Below are 19953 nucleotides of genomic sequence, written 5' to 3'. Positions count from 1 at the left end.
TACATTATGTGTCTCCTGGAAGTAGCCCTTGAATGTGGCACTAGAATCAGCCAGACCTCAGTTTCTCAGGGCAGATTAGCCCTTTTGACTATGAATTTTAAATGTGTACCGCAACCACAGCAAATCCTATTGTTGATGCTGGGAAAATTGCAGGACATTTGCATGAATTGGTCATTGAGACAAGACGTGCTTAAAAGTACAATGCATATTTTTCATTTGCCACCCGATGTTTTTGCAAATGTTTTAATCTTATTCTTTTCCAGGCCTCTATGGACTAGGATCTGTGTTGTCCAACTCTTCATGGATCATGTGTGCCCACCCCATGTCAAGACTGAAGCAGATCGTGTTGATTCAGTGGGTCCAATTTGGATGGTGAATATTCAACAAAAATACTCAGCAGTCTATTTGTTGTGTTTACATCTTAATTGTTAAAGGCCATATATCAAGGTTTTTTGCCATTTTGTGTCATTCAAACTTACCTATGGAACACTTTTGCATGTTACTCCATTTGGGCTCAAACACAAGAGTATCCCTTTAATTTTCTAAAGGGAGAACTGAGTTAACAGCTCGGCCGCCAGGCGGCACCCTGACCGATCCCGCGAGATCGCGCCGATCTCATGCCGCCATATTCAGTCTTTACTCTTGTGCTTCTACGAAGCACATCGTTTTTTCAAAGCTGCCGTGAATTCGATTTAAAACCAAATTCAACCAGCCAAGTCTAGACGATTTTTGGGTTCATTCACCTACGGAGTAGACCGCCAAACTAATCTTGGCAGTAGTATTGTCCAGTCTATTTAATTATAGACATTTTCTTAGCTAGCTTAGTCGACCCGGCTCCATTATTTTGATCTTGGTAGGGTAGAGTTAAGTAGGCTATTCTCCGCTCTATTGTAATGAACAAGACTCAGATCCATTGCAATAGTGTTTAATTCAAGTAGGCATGTTTTCCTTTCCATTAATTATTGCGTCCTTTCTGGCCTACTTGGGGTTCCCAGTGTTTTTATTAGCTCACCTCTTAGCAGAGGTGAGCTTATCCCATACCGTGGCGTCCGTCGTCCGTCGTCGTCGTCGTCGTCGTCGTCGTCGTCGTCGTCGTCGTCGTCGTCGTCGTCGTCGTCGTCGTCGTCGTCGTCGTCGTCGTCGTCGTCGTCGTCGTCGTCGTCGTCGTCGTCGTCGTCGTCGTCGTCGTCGTCCGTCGTCCGTTAGCAGGGCACGTTTCGTAACTGTTAGAGCTATTGAGTTGAAACTTGGTACACATGTACCCTTATGTAATGACACCGTGGAGACCAAGTTTCGGTCCGATTCGTTTCATGGTTTGGCCACCAGGGGGCCAAACGTTAAAAGTGAAAATATGCAATATCTCCCTTAATAGTAGTCGGGAAATTTTGAAAAAAATATGGTAGGTACTTCTAGCAAAGGTGCATCATATATCCTCCGGGTTTTTGATTTGACCTCCTTTTCAAGGTCACAGAGGTCAAATGGTGTAAATTGGCTGTTAGGATGTAACGATGGCACGTTTCTAAACTGCAATGACTATTGATACCAAATTTGGTACACATTTACCCCTTAGTCAGGTGATCTCAGGGACCGAAGTTTGGTCCAATATGATTCACCACTTGACCACCAGGGGGCAAAATCCAAAAACCTTAAAAATGTGATTATTCCTTAACTTCTTGCCCGATTGCCACCAATTTGATATCATGGGTACATCTAACCACCATACAGTATATGTCACACAGGTTTTTAATTTGACCTTCTTGTCAAGGTCACAGAGGTCAAATGGCGTAAATTCGCTGTCAGGCCGTAACTATGGCACGTTTCTTAACTGCAATGACTATTGATCACAAATTAAGTACACATGTACCCCTTGGTCAGGTGATCTCAGGTACCGAAGTTTGGTGCGATCTGATTTGCCGTTTGGCCTCCAGGGAGGGGGCCAACTCCTAAATTCTTCAAAATGCCATTATTCCTTGTAATGACTTGCCCGATTGGCACCAATTTTATATCATAGGTACATCTAATTCTAACAACCATTCAATGTGTCACCCGGGTCTTCTTTGATTTGACCTACTTTTCACAGAGGTCACAGAGGTCGAATGTACTGTAAATTGGCCATTTTGGGGAAATTGTAATTGCTTGGACCTACATCAAACCTAACACTACATGACACAATAGCATGCTCTTTATCCATCTTTCCTCCACATGAGGTGAGCACAATGGCCCTGGCCATTTCATTGTCATTGGTACCATTTTTTATATGGCGTACCCCTCCGACGGCATCCTTTGTCTCACCACAAAGGAATGCGTCTGGTGGCGGGAAACGGGCCGCGAAGACGCCTAAACCCTCTTCCGGTTCCGTTTCCGGGCATATAACCCGGAGGTCTAGCAAACCTCCCGCCACCACCCCTTCCGTCAGCCGAGTTCCGGTTCCGGCCGCGGCTGCGAAGGATGCGGGATCTGACATTATTAATGTCTGTGGTCCCAAGGGAGACTTACATCCAATAAGTCTCCAAGGGTTTAATATACCCCGGACGTCAGGGAACCTTCCGGTTCCTCTGTCGTCCGCTCCCCCGAGTACAAGCCCTTTGTACCCGCGGGAGCACCCTGCTTCCGGTCCGCCGATTGCAGTTCCGGTTACTGACGTGGGTTCCCGTTTTTAGCTCACCTCTTAGCAGAGGTGAGCTTATCCCATACCGTGGCGTCCGTCGTCCGTCGTACGTCGTCGTCGTCGTCGTCCGTCGTCCGTTAGCAGGGCACGTTTCGTAACTGTTATTGAGCTATTGAGTTGAAACTTGGTACACATGTACCCTTATGTAATGACACCTTGGAGACCAAGTTTCGGTTCGATTCGTTTCATGGTTTGGCCTCCAGGGGGCCAAACGTTAAAAGTGAAAATATGCAATATCTCCCTTAATAGTAGTCGGGAAATTTTTAAAAAAATGTGGTAGGTACTTCTAGCAAAGGTGCATCATATATCCTCCGGGTTTTTGATTAGACCTCCTTTTCAAGGTCACAGAGGTCAAATGGTGTAAATTGGCCGTTAGGATGTAACGATGGCACGTTTCTAAACTGCAATGACTATTGATACCAAATTTGGTACACATTTACCCCTTAATCAGGTGATCTCAGGGACCGAAGTTTGATCCAATATGATTCATGACTTGACCACCAGGGGGCAAAATCCAAAAACCTTAAAAATGTGATTATTCCTTAACTTCTTGCCCGATTGCCACCAATTTGATATCATGGGTACATCTAACCACCATACAGTATATGTCACACAGGTTTTTAATTTGACCTTCTTGTCAAGGTCACAGAGGTCAAATGGCGTAAATTTGCCGTCAGGCCGTAACTATGGCACGTTTCTTAACTGCAATGACTATTGATCACAAATTAAGTACACATGTACCCCTTGGTCAGGTGATCTCAGGTACCGAAGTTTGGTGCGATCTGATTTGCCGTTTGGCCTCCAGGGAGGGGGCCAAATCCTAAATTCTTCAAAATGCCATTATTCCTAGTAATGACTTGCCCGATTGGCACCAATTTTATATCATAGGTACATCTAATTCTAACAACCATTCAGTGTGTCACCCGGGTCTTCTTTGATTTGACCTACTTTTCAAGGTCACAGAGGTCGAATGTACTGTAAATTGGCCATTTTGGGGAAATTGTAATTGCTTGGACCTACATCAAACCTAACACTACATGACACAATACCATGCTCTTTATCCATCTTTCCTCCACATGAGGTGAGCACAATGGCCCTGGCCATTTCATTCAGTAACCGAAGACTCTACTGGGGGTTTTTCTCAGTCTTTACTGTGAAATAACCCCAGTCCTAACGGACACAGTAGAGTAGGGCCGGACTTTATAACGCCACCTCCGAAACGCCATGCGTCTTCGGTAACAGCGTTTCCGCCCTCCGTACCTCCTTCTAAAAGGGCATCCGGTAGCTCCATACCGGCGAAGGAGTTACGGGCATTTCCGGTTTCGGACTTCGTCCTACCGGAAATGCAGGCACCTTCCTACGTTGGCCAACCTCTTGGGTGGAACCAACCGGAAGTGCCACCCCCTCCTCGTAGCAGAGGCGTCGTTCCCATGGAACGAGCTACGCAGAGAGGACATCTGAACTCTGGTTCAGAATATGGGCATCTTCCGCTTCCGGAAGACCCATTCGCCCGTACATACGGCTTCCAGGGTTCGCTTATGCGCTCACCCTCGCCTCAACCGCCCGTCGTTGAGAGAAGCCGCACGTCGGGTCCGGAACCCGAGTCGGGACAGCAACTGTCCCAGCTCATCCAGATGGTAGCAGGTCTTACTGATAGACTCAGCCATCTGGAGCAGGGTTCCGGTTCCTCTGGTGCGCCTGGTCCCATCGGATACCCACCATCCGACTCCTCTATTTTAGAGGAATTTTCTGAGAACGAGAGTTCTCAGCCAGGCTACCGCTCCCCCAATCAGGAGGAGCTGTCACCAGAGGAGGCCAGTATCTTGTCGGATATGAGGACACTCAGATCCTTGATCAGAGCGTACCTCCTGCAGGATCTGTGCCCTACCCCGCCGGAACTGCCAGCCTTGTCAACACCGACCTTTTCACTCTGGGGACAGGAAGTGGATCCCAATCCACAGGTTTCTCAAGGCTCCACTCGGGCACTTGAATTCCTTCCTCCCTCCCCGTCGGTGGTAGCAGTCTCTGAACTTTTGGAGCGAACAATCAGAGACTCACAAGGCGCCCACCAACGTACTTCCATCCCTGTCCTTCCGGCAGTCGGACCGGAAGCTTGGTGTAAACCGGGGAAGTTGTTCACGGCACAACTTCCTCCCGTTAGGCAGTACCGCGCTGACTATTATCGAGTCAGCTCGGCCGGCTGTCCAGCTGCAGCATCGACTTCCATATTAAAGGACGATGTACAGCTGGACCAACTCGTGCCTAGGGTGACCTCCTCCTCGGCTTACCGATACCTTAGAGCACAAGAGGGTCTGGCCAAAAACACTTTAGCGGTGCTCTCCTACGCAGAGCACACTAACCTGGCCCTAGCCAGATCCCTAAAAGATAATGAGTCACTATCTGATGACACAAAATCGCTTGTGACATCCTTGTCACATTCGATTAGGCACGCTATTGCTCTGTCCGCCAAGACAGCAGCAAATAGCGTCCTACTCCGTAGAGATGCCGCACTGGGCTCTCTCAATGTCATCAGATCCCTCCAGCTGGAAGGGGCCTTAAGAACCGCTCCTATGGACGGTTCTTTCCTGTTCGCAGATTCTGTACAAGAGGCGGCTCAAGCACAGAAAGATTGGGACAAATTATATGCCCCCACTGCGACACAGAGGGCCAAGACCTCTCTACCTAACGCTAGAAAGATAGAGAGGCCCCAGCAGGCATCGGGTTCAATCCCGTACGCCAGGCAGGTCCTGCCTAGGCCTACCCCGCCTAGTCAGCCTGCTCCTGCTGGATCCTTCCGACGGGAAGCGGAGGGTCGCCGGACTGGAAAGAGGAAAAATACTTCCTCTAACCAGGGTGGATCCGGTCCGACTAAGCACTCCTTTCGCCCAAGGGGTGCTGGCCGGAAGAGGTGACAAAAAGGAGCCGACTCCGGTAGTCGGGGGCCGTCTGTAAAAATTTGCAGACATTTGGGACGATTGGTGCCCAAAGGGGTCCCCAGTCCCAAACATATTGAGGTACGGAGTGAAACTAGATTTCAACCGTACCCCCCCTCCCCCCCCCCCCCCCGACTACCATATATCCAACCCCAGTTCAGCCACCGAAGGACCCAGTCAAGGCCTCTGCCCTCCAAGCGACATTACTGGAGAAGCAAGCTATCCAGGTCCTTCAAGATCCATGCTCCCCCGGCTTTTACAGCCACGTTTTCTTGGTTCCCAAGAAAGCAGGGACATGGAGGCTGATCATAGACCTTTCCAGGTTAAACACCTTCTTGAATGTTCCTCATTTCAAGATGGAAACCACCAGGTCTATAGCAACGGCGATACAGCCCAACGATTGGGCGGTATCGATGGATTTAACGGATGCGTACTTACATGTACCGATCCATCCAGACTATCAACACTTCCTTCGATTCCATTACGAAGGAAAGACGTATCAATTCAGGGCCCTGCCGTTCGGTCTGGCATCGGCACCCCTAATTTTTACGATAGTCACAGCCTTCGTCGCTCCCTTTCACGTGATGGGGTTCAAGCTCCATCACTACCTAGACGATTGGCTACTCCGTTGCAAATCGCGGGAACTACTACTGCAACAACTTCAGGTTCTAAAGCAAAAAGTAGTTTCCGCAGGTTGGATTATCAACGAAACAAAGTCAGAATTAATACCATCCCAAGACTTCGTTTACGTTGGAGTTCGGTTCCTTACGGCCATAGGGAAAATGCCGCCCCCCCTAGACAGGATAAAGAAAATTCTTCATCTCATCGCAGAATTCAGAGGAAGGACTCAAGCTCCAGCAAGGCGATGCTTGAGCCTTTTGGGACTTCTGAATTCTGCAGCAGACCAAATCCCCATTGACCGTCTATATATGCGTCCCATCCAGATGTTTCTAATGTCTCGATGGAAACCCCACAGGGACCCATTAGACAAGTTGGTATTGATACCTCAATACCTACTCAAGAACGTCTGGAACTTCTGGGAGTCGGAGACTCGTCTCCAAAGCGGTGTAGATCTTGCTCCACCGCCCCCAGAAGTGTCCCTATTCACAGATGCTTCCCTACTAGGGTGGGGAGCACATCTGAACAACGGGGACATGTCCATAAGGGGTCTATGGACAAGGGAGGAGACCATTCTTCCAATAAATATATTGGAAATGAAGGCTGTCCTTCTTGCCGTGAGGGCTCTTTCCCTTCGCCTGAAGAATCGGAGAGTAACCCTGTTCTCCGACAATTCTACAGTAGTAGCATATGTCAGGAGACAGGGAGGCAAAGAGTCCGGCATTCTTTGCCAGCTAACTTGGGAGCTTTACCATCTTTGTGCCGACCTTGGAGTATCGATATGTGCCAGACACATACCGGGCAATCGCAACATCCTTGCCGACGCCCTGTCCCGTCAGAACAAGCTAGTTCAGACAGAGTGGACACTCCATCAGGAGATTGTAGACGACCTTTGTCGCCTTTGGCAATCTCCGAAGGTAGATCTGTTCGCCACCAGGCTGAACAATCGCCTTCCCATCTATTACTCTCCACCTCCGGACGAAGAGGCCCTGGAAGTCGACAGCCTTACAGCCTCTTGGGTCGGGCTGAACGCATATGTGTTTCCACCCCTCCCTCTCATCCAACCAGTCCTGAACAAGATCTTGACCAGCCACCCGGTGAGAATAACTCTCATCGCACCTTGCTGGCCAAATCAGGCCTGGTTCCCAGCCTTGCTGGAGCTCCTGATAGACCACCCCAGGAGTCTTCCTACTTGGAAGCACCTCCTGTGGCACCCCCTGGGGAGATGCTATCACCAGAACCCTGGATTTTTCAAGTTTCACGCCTGGAACTTATCCAGTTGCATCTCCACCAGAGAGGCTTTTCGGACATCGCTGTCAAGCGCATGTCCGCACCTCAAAGGGGGTCTACCCTTGATGTGTATCAAGGAAAGTGGTCTACCTTCACTTCCTGGTGCAGGGAGAACGGAGTTAATCCGATCTCTCCCTCTATATACAGATTAGTTGATTTCCTTATTGAATTATTCACGGAAAGACAACTATCTGTCACGGCTATAAAAGGGTACAAGTCCGCCATCGCTTCTACCCTCCGTGTTTTAAGCACCTGGGATCTTCGTTGGGAGGACCAAATAACCCCTCTTTTCAGAGGAATGTTATTAGAGCGTCCTAGACCGGTTCACAACACCCCTAAATGGGACCTTTCTGTTGTCCTTAAGGTGCTCATGAGGCATCCTTTTGAACCCATGTCTATTTCATCCATGAAATATCTGACACTCAAAACGGTCTTTCTAGTAGCCTTGGCTACCGCCCAACGGAGATCAGAGCTCCATGCACTTTCTTTTAAGAAGCTGGCTTTTAGAGAGGGAGGGGAGGTTATCCTGGCTTTCATACCAGGATTTCTGGCGAAGAACCAGGGACCGGCCGCCTCTCGGCCCCCGGTTACTATTCCCTCTCTGTCAGGAACGATCTCTTATGATCTTCCTGACAGAACTTTATGTCCCGTCAGGGCCCTAAAGTTCTACATAAATAGGACAAAACTTCCCGGTATCCGCCAGGGGAGAGAGCGTTTGTTTTTGTCCTATAAGGAGGGAAATAAACGAGAGATAGCGGCCGCCACTATTTCAAGGTGGATTGTGGAGACTATTCGTCTTTCCTACAACACCTTGAAGACTTCCTCTGATCTTCTACTACCGAGGAGTTGCTCTTCAAGAAGTCGTTTCCGCTGCATGTTGGAGTAATCACTCCACATTCTCTCGTTTCTACCTACGAGACGTTTCTTCCCTCGTAGATGGCATGCACACAATCGGCCCGATTGTGTCTGCGGGGCATGTTGTTTGATCCTGGCTAGATCAAAAAAGGGGGGGAAGCCCGATTGAAGAGTCAAACGCGCATCTTGCGCCATTTTTGATATGCCCTATCTTCAACAATCCAGGCAACCCCTAGTAGACTAGAAAGGACGCAATTTCTTATTGTTGTTTAGCAATAACTCATTCTACACCCTTGAACATGCCTTACTTGCTCTAAGCTCTGTTGCCGGAAAGAAGATGGTTTTATTACGCAATTCTAGCGCTTTCCGGAGAATGGGTCTATTACTCTCTATAATATGATTGTAATACCGAGATCAAAATACCGGTCCTCCGGTTCTCCCCATTTCTTTCCCCTGGCGGTCCTCCTTAGCTAATATGCCGGTGGTGCCTCCTGGATGGAACAACAGCTCAGCCTTAGGTAAGTCCTCGTTTCCCACCTCCAATAGGTTGCTGGGATTCGATGCAAAAGTGTTCCATAGGTAAGTTTGAATGACACAAAATGCCCATTTCCTTACAAGAAATGGCCATTTTGTTAGTTCATACTTACCTATGGAACACGGCCCTCCCGCCGTCCCCACAAACGGGACATACTCTTTATTAACGCTCAAGAGTAAAGACTAAATATGGCGGCATGAGATCGGCGCGATCTCGCGGGATCGGTCAGGGCGCCGCCTGGCGGCCGAGCTGTTAACTCAGTTCTCCCTTTAGAAAATTAAAGGGATACTCTTGTGTTTGAGCCCAAATGGAGTAACATGCAAAAGTGTTCCATAGGTAAGTATGAACTAACAAAATGGCCATTTCTTGTAAGGAAATGGGCATTTTCTGCTGTAAGACGATTTCAAAAGTGTACCTAACACTTTATACAATACAGAAAACCAAATGCAATTAGCTCCATCCATTTTGAATATATAGCCAATTATGTGTTTGACAACTTGATTACCTAATCTGGCTAGCAACTGGCTTGTTAGAGCCAGGCGGCGGGTTCAGCAAAAGTTGTGATGTAGATCAGGTTATCTGTACATGTCATGCAATCATAAAAGCAGGAGGGCCTTAATTAATTATGCACACCTGGAAGTAATGTGTTTCATTCACTATGGTGTATTGTGTGGCTCCGAATTGTGTCAAGGATAGCACAAAGAACAATCGAATGACGGATGGGACCCATTTTCATGAATTTCCAAAGCCAGTTGAACGAGAGAGGAGGAAGCTGTGGATTCGGAAGTGCAAACGTTTGGAGTGTTGGAAGCCTGGGCCTTCGGCCAAACTTTGCAGTGATCACTTTATCGATACGGATTATCACATGAAGCCGGATATCTGCATCCAACTGAATATTAAATGCCACTTGTTAAAAACAGCTGTTCCAACCATGTCAATTGCATTTAATGCCCGAGGCTGCTGAGGTCGGTTGTTATACATAATGTGTAGGCCCTATTGGGGCCTGTGATACCGCATAGTGTCTTCTTGTGTTCCAGCCATAGCAAGGTGACAGCGACACAGGTCAGTGTCAGTGACAGCCACTGTCAATGACAGATTATTGTCATCTGACATCTAGGCCTATCTAACGTTGCACGGCATTATATCGTCACGTCAAGATGATTGTGCATAATACCGTCACTTTTCAATAGTAGTTCAGCGTCATGACATAACTGGCGATACAACACAGACGAGGCGAAACAATATTGTGCAACATTAGTCTGATCAAAAAGCATACATGTTATGCATCTGCAACCGTCTATCAATGTCTTCTTTGCTATATCGGCAGGTCTGCCATGCAAATTGATTAACCACAAATTCTAATCACTTTCGTCCGAATGATCACTCTCATTATGATCTAGTGATATTAATGGCTCGAACATGTACGGCTCAACATTTAAATATCCTTCTGTATCGACCAAAACATCCTCAAATTCACTGCTCTCACTCTCTGAACTGTATGCGGAAGCCATCTTGCTTTGTTCTGACTGACCTGATCTACGTCATCAAAAAATCCCTAGCGGCCACATGTGGAACTAATCTAAAGTTGTGTGTGGTGGGAAATTCAAATAGTTTAAAATTGAAAATTGAAATAACTAAATAATGACTTTATTATTAGAATTTTTTTAATGTCTGGGATCTTGTTTTTTTAACCCTCAACATATTTCATGAGTATCAAGCATGTTTTCAAACCTTGATATATGGCCTTTGAGTCTCTGAAATCTTTGTCAGAAATCATTTGTGTGTAATATCAACCAACGGAATCAGGCCAGGGTCATTTTAAACTGTTATCTACTGACAAAACTTTAATTGCACAGTGACTCTTTTATGCGCTGCCTGATTTTCGCATGTTAACTGTAGTCAAAACTCCCCGACTTGAATACTAAAGTATATGCCTAGAGATACCATAGTCTAGCTTGTTTTGGGAGTTTCAAGGAAATGAATCTAGCTCTGCTGACTTGTGGTTGGATCTACAGTATTTTTACATGTGTAAAAAATGTGTAGAATTTCACTTAATCTTCTTAATTGTCAAGTGGTCGTGAACCAATGCGCTGATGCATGCTTTCTTGCGCTAACCTATTTTTAGGAAAGATGCAGCTTAATCTCGGGGCAACTCGTAAATCTAGCTATGGCAGATACGGCTTAGTCATCAGGATCACAGCTGATTATGCTGGTGTGAAAGGCAGAGCTCTCTGAGTTGGCGACAGCTCGCACATCAGGAATCCTTTCCTGACTGGTAGCACTACAGGTTAATCACATTTAAAGCTGGTCGTGGAGTCCTCTTTCAAAAAGTTTTAAAATGCAGGTCAGAAAATGAAAAATTTAATAAATGCCATGACCTTATCTCATGTTTTTCTCTGTGCCATTTCAGTATTTGAGTAAGGATGTTGATTTCAAGAAAGCATCAACTGTTGAGAAGGTCGCTAAGTACTTAAAAACATGCAAGAACAGATATGTGAAGAAACTGTACAAGTAAGTTTTGAAAATATAGGCGTCTGTATTATATAGGTATATACCCTATCTGTCATTATAATAAAATTTCTGTTTGCCCCCAGAATGTCGTTCTCACAGAGAAAAGCACATCCTACCATGATCTAATATACTTAATTGATATTTCTCCGAATTTTTTTATCCACAGAAATCACTTGAAGTGTCCAGGATGTCAGGAAGAAAAAAGCGATCCCGTTCAACTTCCTTGTAAACATTCCATCTGCCGCAAATGTCTCAATGACCAGATTGAAGCAGATGACCGCATTTGCCTGAAATGCAAAGCAGAAATCCCCGAGGCTTTTCAAATCCCTGATAGAGTTAGCAATAGGTAGGAAACGTCTTACCCCAACAAGTCCAATTCCCATCTTTGATAATAACCATTATATAACCACGCTGAAAAGTTAGGTGTGTCTCACCCTGTTGGTTGATATTCTGCACACACATAATAAGCCATGATGATAGAAAATTCCACTGATTCAAGCCCAAGCAACTATTAATAGCAAGCAGTTCATGATCTTTTTGCTGGAACCAAACATAGTTACGACATACATAAGCATCCTTCCTCGGATTTCTTAAAGTATCTGCTTATAGGTTCATGTCGATCTACCGTTGTTGTGCATGCTTAGGTTGAAACCATAGTACAATGTCATGGGTATCCTTTACACTAATATTCCTCTTTTTTTCAGAGATGCTGACATTGCCTACAACAAGTACATCAACGCTAGTAACCAGTTCTTCATGGACATCATCTCTCAGCTTTGCTTTGCCGAGGACTCGCCTCCACAGCAGGATGTCGTGAACATTCTCATGTCATATGTAATCTATGAGCCGCAAGGCCAGGAAAGCAGATTGCGTTCCCGCACGAAACAGTTTACTGTGTATGATGAGTGTATTGACCCAACTCCTGTCCTGAGGTCTCTGCTGTTGCAGCTACTACTGAGATATGAGTAAGTCAAGAGCATTGTTCACTGCTGTACTGGAATAAACATAGGATACCACAGAATGACATTGGATACCACTTTGACTTAGTTAATGCTTCCCTTTAAGCCAATGAAAATTTGTAATTTTACTTTTGTCCAGGGCTGCTAAATGCTTGTAAGCAATAGCCCTGACAGAGTTTCTATTTTTGTAATTGTCCATTCGCATCATTTACGCGCAATGTACGTGCGAGTTGCGCGTCAATGACGCACCAGTGACACGCTTCTCTCTACGTTTCGTGTATTTTATGCACGAGTTATGCACTGGGTCGCGCGTGTCAATGACGCGAATGTAGGGATGACGCGAATGTAGGGATGACGCGAATGTAGGGATGACAATTGCGATTTGGACTGCAACAACATTTTTTTCCAACGAACATTGGCAACATCCACAGCCTAAAATACGTTTCTCAATTTGGTGTGCCATGTCGTCATTTTGTTGCACCAGTTCTACAGAGAGATTTGAACCTCTAGATAACAACTTTAAGATTGCTGTCGGTTAAAACAAATGTCGCTTCGCGTGATTGCTACAACTGCTGTGAAAAAAAACCCAATAAAACTGTAGAAGTATTTTTTGCAAAAGTTAAATAATGGTAGCAACTGCAGGGTTTCAGCAAGGCATTCAACATTTGTTTGCCGGAAAAGCATTTTATTTTATTTGTTCTTTTTTTTCAGCATTGATGATGTACGAGAACACTTGCAGCTGTATTTTGAGAAATCTCAGGGCTTTTTGGAAAATAAAAACCATGTTATCGAGTTGTCCCTGTTGTGCACACGATGCTATGAGGTAAACAAAATAATGTTATTACTGCAGGTTTTCATGACTACATTTAATGGTTATACTTCTTGGTTTGACATTTAAAACCTTATCAAAAATGTTTATGAGAACATGAAGAAGTGAATTATATCATGGATCTGTACAGGCAGAACCTAATTGCCTATTGAGACATCATTAATATCCCTCCAAATTTAAAGGCCCTGACCTTACATGTATGAACCTGCAAATCAACATACATGCACATACTACAAAAGAATAGCATCACCCATGTTACCACTAATAAAGCTTGCAGGTTATTAAAGGAACTAACAGCATTTGGAAGCATATCTAGTAATTGTTGGAGATGATAACGGGAGGGGTTTTGTCCAGTATAGCTTATAGTTTCTGGCTGATTTATCATTTGACCAATTTCTGCTATGATAGAAATATCTGAAAACGAAACATCTTTTCAAGTGCAAGTTGTGTTGAGCGATTCATACTTTACTTTATTCTTATAATACCTTTTGTACACATATAGGATTCCTACCACAGTCACTGCAGCAGTGACTCAAGGGGTGATGTCCTGGAGATGAGAATAAGGATGGCAACAGAACACCTTGGGTCTGCTTGCAACAATTTGGAAAGAGAAGAACTTGACATCAACAAGGTGGAGGCTATTGCTAAGACTAGGTTTGGTCTCGGCGTTGCAGCTGAGATGATGTACAGGCTCCACGTAGCTGAGGAGGATGGGCATGATAGAGATGCTGTTGGGAAATTATGGCAAGCAGCTTGGGCAGTTCATGATAACAGCAAATCAGACTGGCCGAGGTGTGTTTTATTCAAATTCACAGTCTGCTCCTTTATTTCCAGATGTAACTTTCTATTACTGCGTATGGATGCCTCATCAAACAATGAAACCATTTTGCACCTACAAACTTTTCCTTAGTTTCATCTGAAGTGAAAATCCATCAGGCTCATGTTAATATCTGGGTTGAAAGTTATGCAGCTCCGTTCGCCTTTAATTAACCCTTCCTTCCATACTGTCAAAATATACGGCGGGTGATAAATTTGCCAGACGCTTGGCCACCAAGGTCGAACTAGGAAAAAGCAGGATAGTTTGAATAGATGGTTAAAATCTGTGAAATTCTGGTTTAATAGTATATCACTAAAAAAAAGAAGAAAACTATGATTTAATGGAATTAAAATGTGGTACTGCTCTGAGAAGTTTGACAATAAGTCACCTTGCTGATATGATAAAATGTTTGTGAATTGCAGATCTTTGTTCTTTTCCAGGTTGTACTTAGTTAAACAACTCTGCCGGACATATGGCATGGACTGTCTGCACCAAGTCTCCCAAGTCCAGTACCTCGGGTGGATTCTACCAGAGGAGGCCAGGAATAACCAGGTGAGGATATGCATTTTGAAGACATGTGAATAACATAGTTATGGGGGATTTCAATATTGCAATATATTTGCTATCACGTTGGCGAACAAGGGCATAAAAAACCACAACCCGACCTCCTCACTTTGAGGCTGTGCTGATAAACGGCAAGGAAGTGCAATATCCCATTTCACTATACGATACTTGCTCTGAGTCAGTTTAGCCAGGAGGCGTTTTGCTAAAGCACTAAATTAGGGAATATGCACAGCACAAACTTCTACACATAAATTTGTCTTGGAGCAAAGCAGGACTGAGCCTTAGATACTTTTCAGTAGTGAAAAGAAATATATCATTCTGTACTATGACGTGTGGACCTGTTTCTAACAAAATGTTCTTATGTTTCAGAATGATGGAATTGATCGCCTTGTCTTGTTTGGTGATCATTATACCAGGTTACGGGATTCAGTGGTGAATGTCACCTTAGGAAAACCATTGCAGGATTTTGCTTCAACTTGTGAGGTATGTTGAAAGAATATTCAGGATCCAAATTGATAATCACTGTTTTGACGTCCTTTAACATTGTTTAAGGCATTCATAAAAATAACCTTTCTTCTAGCTAACTTAAAGAGTAAGTAGATTAGAGCCACACTGCTTTTCATTACTACAGTCACAGCGAGCATTAATTAAAACGACCCAGAAACTTTTGAGCGGATATCTGATGGTAGTATAGAACTTCTATGGGCCCATTAACGTTTTGCTGGCCATTCCTGCAAAAAAAACGCACTGGTCCATGGAGGCCGCCATTTACATTGTATGTTACGTCATATCGACCTCTATTGCGCCGAGGTGCGTAAATTTCGCAAGTACCCGCCCTGTCGGCGACACGAGGATATCCTCGGATTTTACATGGTATGACGTCATTTTCAAAAACATTGCCGACGTCTGTTTTTTGCGCCAAGATATTTGCCCCTTGAACAGCCGATTTAAATCTCTGATATTGGTCATGTAGCAATATTTCGGCACAGAAAATTTGTCACTTATGATATATCAAGTTAATGTCTCACAGGTAAACTGTATTTCGAACGATTTTAAATACTTTCTACTTACTCTTAAGACGCATTTGTTTTGTTTTATTGCATGTGCTTACAAATGTAACTCTTTGTTATTATTAAAGGGGTTGAAGGGAAAGAACCGGGTAAAAGAAGTGGCCTGCCTTTTGGCCTTGCATCAGGCGGTGTTCGCTCAGAACATGTTTGAGGAGAATGTCAAGCACAGGATAAGTGACGAGGTAGGTTTAACCCGATCAGATTTGGCATTTCATTGCACATGTGCATGTTGTTGGATAAGTGCATGGTAACCTTTCGTTAGAAATAAAGCGTTTGCCGCTGATGAAGTTCTAAAAACCAAATTGATTTCAGATATCGAACCATTTTCTTACTGCCTTGCAGCAGTCTGTAATATCTTATGGCACTAGGTGACCAAAAAGATGCCAGCAATCCTTCTTTGCAAGAAACGTCATATTTTTCATTTTCTTGTTGGCCAGTATAGGTTCATTACAGTATGCTAGTTTCAGGGACCCAGGACGTTGCTTAGTGGTAAAGAACAAAGCTACGAAAGCAATAATATCGGGTCACTGCAATATTCACCTTAACCCTTTCGGACCCAACACCTAACCCACCCATCTACCCAGGCCCAAAATGGGGATTTTTAGAGCTTTTTTCTGCTGGCCTGGTGTGTTGAAAATAAGAGAGATAGAGGAAAATGACTGCTTGGGTTGGATAGACAACTAAATGGAGAATATTTTGGTGGGGAAAAAATTTTTTTTTTAATGCTAATGAGGTCATGTGACCTCATTAGCATATTCTCAAAACTGTCCGCAAGTGATTTTTTTTACTTTGAAAATTCTTGGCTCTCTTAGTTTCAAGAACCACGAACAAAAACTGCATGGAATAGGTAGGGGGGTGGGGCATCTTCATTTTCACACATTTTTTTTTCAATTATCTTTGAAATTATGATTTTGGGGACATTTTCCTCATTTTTGGGCGAAAACGTCAAAATCTGACGAAAACGACATAATTTCATATATCAGCCAAAATAAAAGGTAGAAATCACTTTTTTTGTTATTATATCTTTATTATAACTATTAGAACTTTGAATCTGTGATAAACAAATTGTTTTTACCTGATATTTAGGTGAAAAATACAAGATCACCCTGTTTTTGAATTTTTCACACCCGCAACTGCGACATGTAAGATTGTATGATTCATGGTCCGAGTGGTCGAACTTTTCCCCATCTGACAGCTCCATATCTTCACCCCCCAGATCTAAATAGGACTCGCTATCATCATCGAGCGCCGCAAGAACATCTTCGGTAGACAAATGTGCTTTCCGTTTTGCCGCCATATCGCCGCGCTGCTGCTCTACAAGGTTAATCTAATGGTCTACAAATGTCTACATGATTACGCACCAAAATATCGCAGTGGCGGGACCAAAGCTATGGAATGAGCTTCCAAATAGTGTTCGTGGCCAGAGTACCCTGGGTCGTTTTAAAACTGCACTAAAAACTCATATTTTTAAGAAATTCTTTTGAATCCTTTGCACGTTTTTTTTTAGTAATGACTTTTATTCTATCATGTATTAATGTTATGTTTTATTATAAATTGTAAAGCGCTTAGAAGTTTTAACAACGTTAAGCGCTATAAAAATGTTTTTAATAATAATAATAATAATACAATGCATGGAGTACAAATGTCTACTGCGGCCGTATATATCGGTGGGGAATCCCTGAAACCAGCGAGACTGGTTTCATTGATTGTAGACATTGGTTTCGTAGGCAGTTTGAAGATGGCAGCACCGTAATTTGCTAGTTATCAACGATCTTCTGCATCAACCGCCCCACGGTTGCTCGGGTAATTGCGGTGGGGTCAAGATCAACCGTGTCACGGTTGCTCAGGTCCGAAAGGGTTAAGGCGGGGGTCTGGCCATGCAATATCCAGTGCGCTCTTACAACAAAAGAAGATCAGTAACATATTGATAACAAGACGTCATCTATTTTTTACGTCAATTAATGTTTTAGTTCCAACCTTTATCGTGTAATTTTCATAAAAGAATGTTAATTTTGACCAAATAGAAAAGATTTAATCCGCTTTTAATTAAATGTCATTATTTACCATTTTCCTTCACAAATCACAAAAGTTTAGGCTTATGTCTTTTATAAAATTGTCTTTTGGTGATTTTGGTCTTATTTTCTTTACAAGATCATTGACAACCTGCTGAGTGTCTGTATTAACCAGACTTTCATGAAGAACAAGGTAAGATTCTCAACATAAACGGGCATGATTATGTTCTTATCTGAAGAAGTGTAAATTGTGAATTGTCATTGACAGGTTATATATTAAGTAAGCTCTAGGTTATCAGAAGCTTTTTGAAGTAAATGTCGTATTCCTTCAAAATTGTACTTCCTCATACCTTAGTGTAACCAGACTCATTCACGGTACTAAAACATAGTAAAAGGATATGCAGACTATACTGCCATGTGAACTTTTGATTAGTTATTGGGCCTGAGTGTAATCTAATAAGTATCAACAATGAAATCACATGAAGTAGCTCAATGTTAGTAGAAATACAAGCTCTTATTGAAGTGACGATGGGTAAACCTACGCACCCACTCTTATGCAATCAATAACTATCTTTCTGATTTCAACAGTCCTGTTCTCATAGTGCAAGTTCTTTCCTATCTTTTCATAATTTTACATTTATACTGTGCATTGCATTGTTTTTGATGTGATGTGAGATTAAGCAACAAATTTTGCATTACAGCAAGCTGCCCATGATATTCTAGAAAGGTCCAAGTCCAAACAATTAGGTCCTGAACCTGTCAGGGCTGACGAAACGACCAAGGCCATCAAAAATCTGCTGCTGTTATTCAACCTTGTGATACAGTCATCGAACAAGACACCAGCTCTGTTGAAGCCTCTCAGAACTATGATGAGTGCACCACGCAAAATGGTGGTTAGTGTGACTTGGCTAGTTTCTTTATCAATTTTGATATCTTTCACGCCTATGATGAGTGAACTGTGCAGAATGGTAATAATTTGCTGTTTATCAATATTAATGTCCTTAAGAACGCAGTGAGGAAGATACAAAATTAAATTGTGATAATGTGGACTGCAGACAATGATTTTTTGGAAGGTAGGTAATTAGGTACGTGACAAGCCGTCCGCTTCATGCAAGGTGGTTACAAAAAATTTAGTTGATGATGGACAAGTTGGGCTTATAGAAAAAGAGAAAAAAGCACAATATTTCTCCTTGTTTATCAAGCTATTAGACAGCCTTGTTGCTATTGACATAGCTTCCCCAAGCTGTAGACATCAAATGTTATCAGAAATAGCAGCAGTTGGAACACTCCTTTGCATGGGTGTATTCCTCATTGTCACACAGTGAACAATAGACAAAGCATCCTCTTCCAAGAACATCACTGGATTGGAGCAGCTCGGACGTGAGCTTCTCTAGATGTATTCTAAACTACCGTGGGGATGACCACCAGCAAATACATATCCTGTGCTGACAACAGGTTTAACTTTTTCATCAGCTACTTTTTGCATGCACTACACCAGAGTTCTCTCAAATTCCATGTGGTATTTTTGCATATGCTTGGTTTTTAGATCATCTCTTAGCAGAGGTGAGCTTATCCCATACCGTGGCGTCCGTCGTCCGTCGTCGTCGTCGTCGTCGTCCGTCGTCGTTCGTCGTCCGTTAGCAGGGCACGTTTCGTAACTGTTATTGAGCTATTGAGTTGAAACTTGGTACACATGTACCCTTATGTAATGACACCTTGGAGACCAAGTTTCGGTCCGATTCGTTTCATGGTTTGGCCACCAGGGGGCCAAACCTTAAAAGTGAAAATATGCAATATCTCCCTTAATAGTAGTCGGGAAATTTTGAAAAAAATATGGTAGGTACTTCTAGCAAAGGTGCATCATATATCCTCCGGGTTTTTGATTTGACCTCCTTTTCAAGGTCACAGAGGTCAAATGGTGTAAATTGGCTGTTAGGATGTAACGATGGCACGTTTCTAAACTGCAATGACTATTGATACCAAATTTGGTACACATTTACCCCTTAGTCAGGTGATCTCAGGGACCGAAGTTTGGTCCAATATGATTCACCACTTGACCACCAGGGGGCAAAATCCAAAAACCTTAAAAATGTGATTATTCCTTAACTTCTTGCCCGATTGCCACCAATTTGATATCATGGGTACATCTAACCACCATACAGTATATGTCACACAGGTTTTTAATTTGACCTTCTTGTCGAGGTCACAAAGGTCAAATGGCGTAAATTTGCCGTCAGGCCGTAACTATGGCACGTTTCTTAACTGCAATGACTATTGATACCAAATTTGGTA

General features: G+C 43.6%; 1 protein-coding gene across 3 annotated transcripts in view; it reads left to right on the top strand.

Moving 5' to 3' along the window:
- Positions 1 to 19953, top strand: part of LOC135492752 (E3 ubiquitin-protein ligase RNF213-like) — a 113289-nt gene that overhangs the window by 67843 nt on the left and 25493 nt on the right. For 2 of the 3 annotated variants that reach the window (XM_064779388.1, XM_064779386.1), the window contains exons 54-64: positions 264 to 372; positions 11310 to 11410; positions 11577 to 11756; positions 12115 to 12375; positions 13081 to 13192; positions 13701 to 13990; positions 14456 to 14567; positions 14949 to 15062; positions 15718 to 15831; positions 17801 to 17854; positions 18363 to 18554. In XM_064779388.1, coding sequence (XP_064635458.1) covers positions 264 to 372; positions 11310 to 11410; positions 11577 to 11756; positions 12115 to 12375; positions 13081 to 13192; positions 13701 to 13990; positions 14456 to 14567; positions 14949 to 15062; positions 15718 to 15831; positions 17801 to 17854; positions 18363 to 18554 — 1639 coding nt within the window. The remainder of the gene's footprint in view (positions 1 to 263; positions 373 to 11309; positions 11411 to 11576; positions 11757 to 12114; positions 12376 to 13080; positions 13193 to 13700; positions 13991 to 14455; positions 14568 to 14948; positions 15063 to 15717; positions 15832 to 17800; positions 17855 to 18362; positions 18555 to 19953) is intronic. The other variant, XM_064779387.1, reaches the window with a different exon arrangement.

Source organism: Lineus longissimus, chromosome 8 (assembly GCF_910592395.1).
Source record: "Lineus longissimus chromosome 8, tnLinLong1.2, whole genome shotgun sequence".
NCBI classification, from domain to species: Eukaryota; Metazoa; Nemertea; class Pilidiophora; order Heteronemertea; family Lineidae; genus Lineus; species Lineus longissimus.
This window is presented reverse-complemented; position numbering and strand designations above follow the sequence as displayed.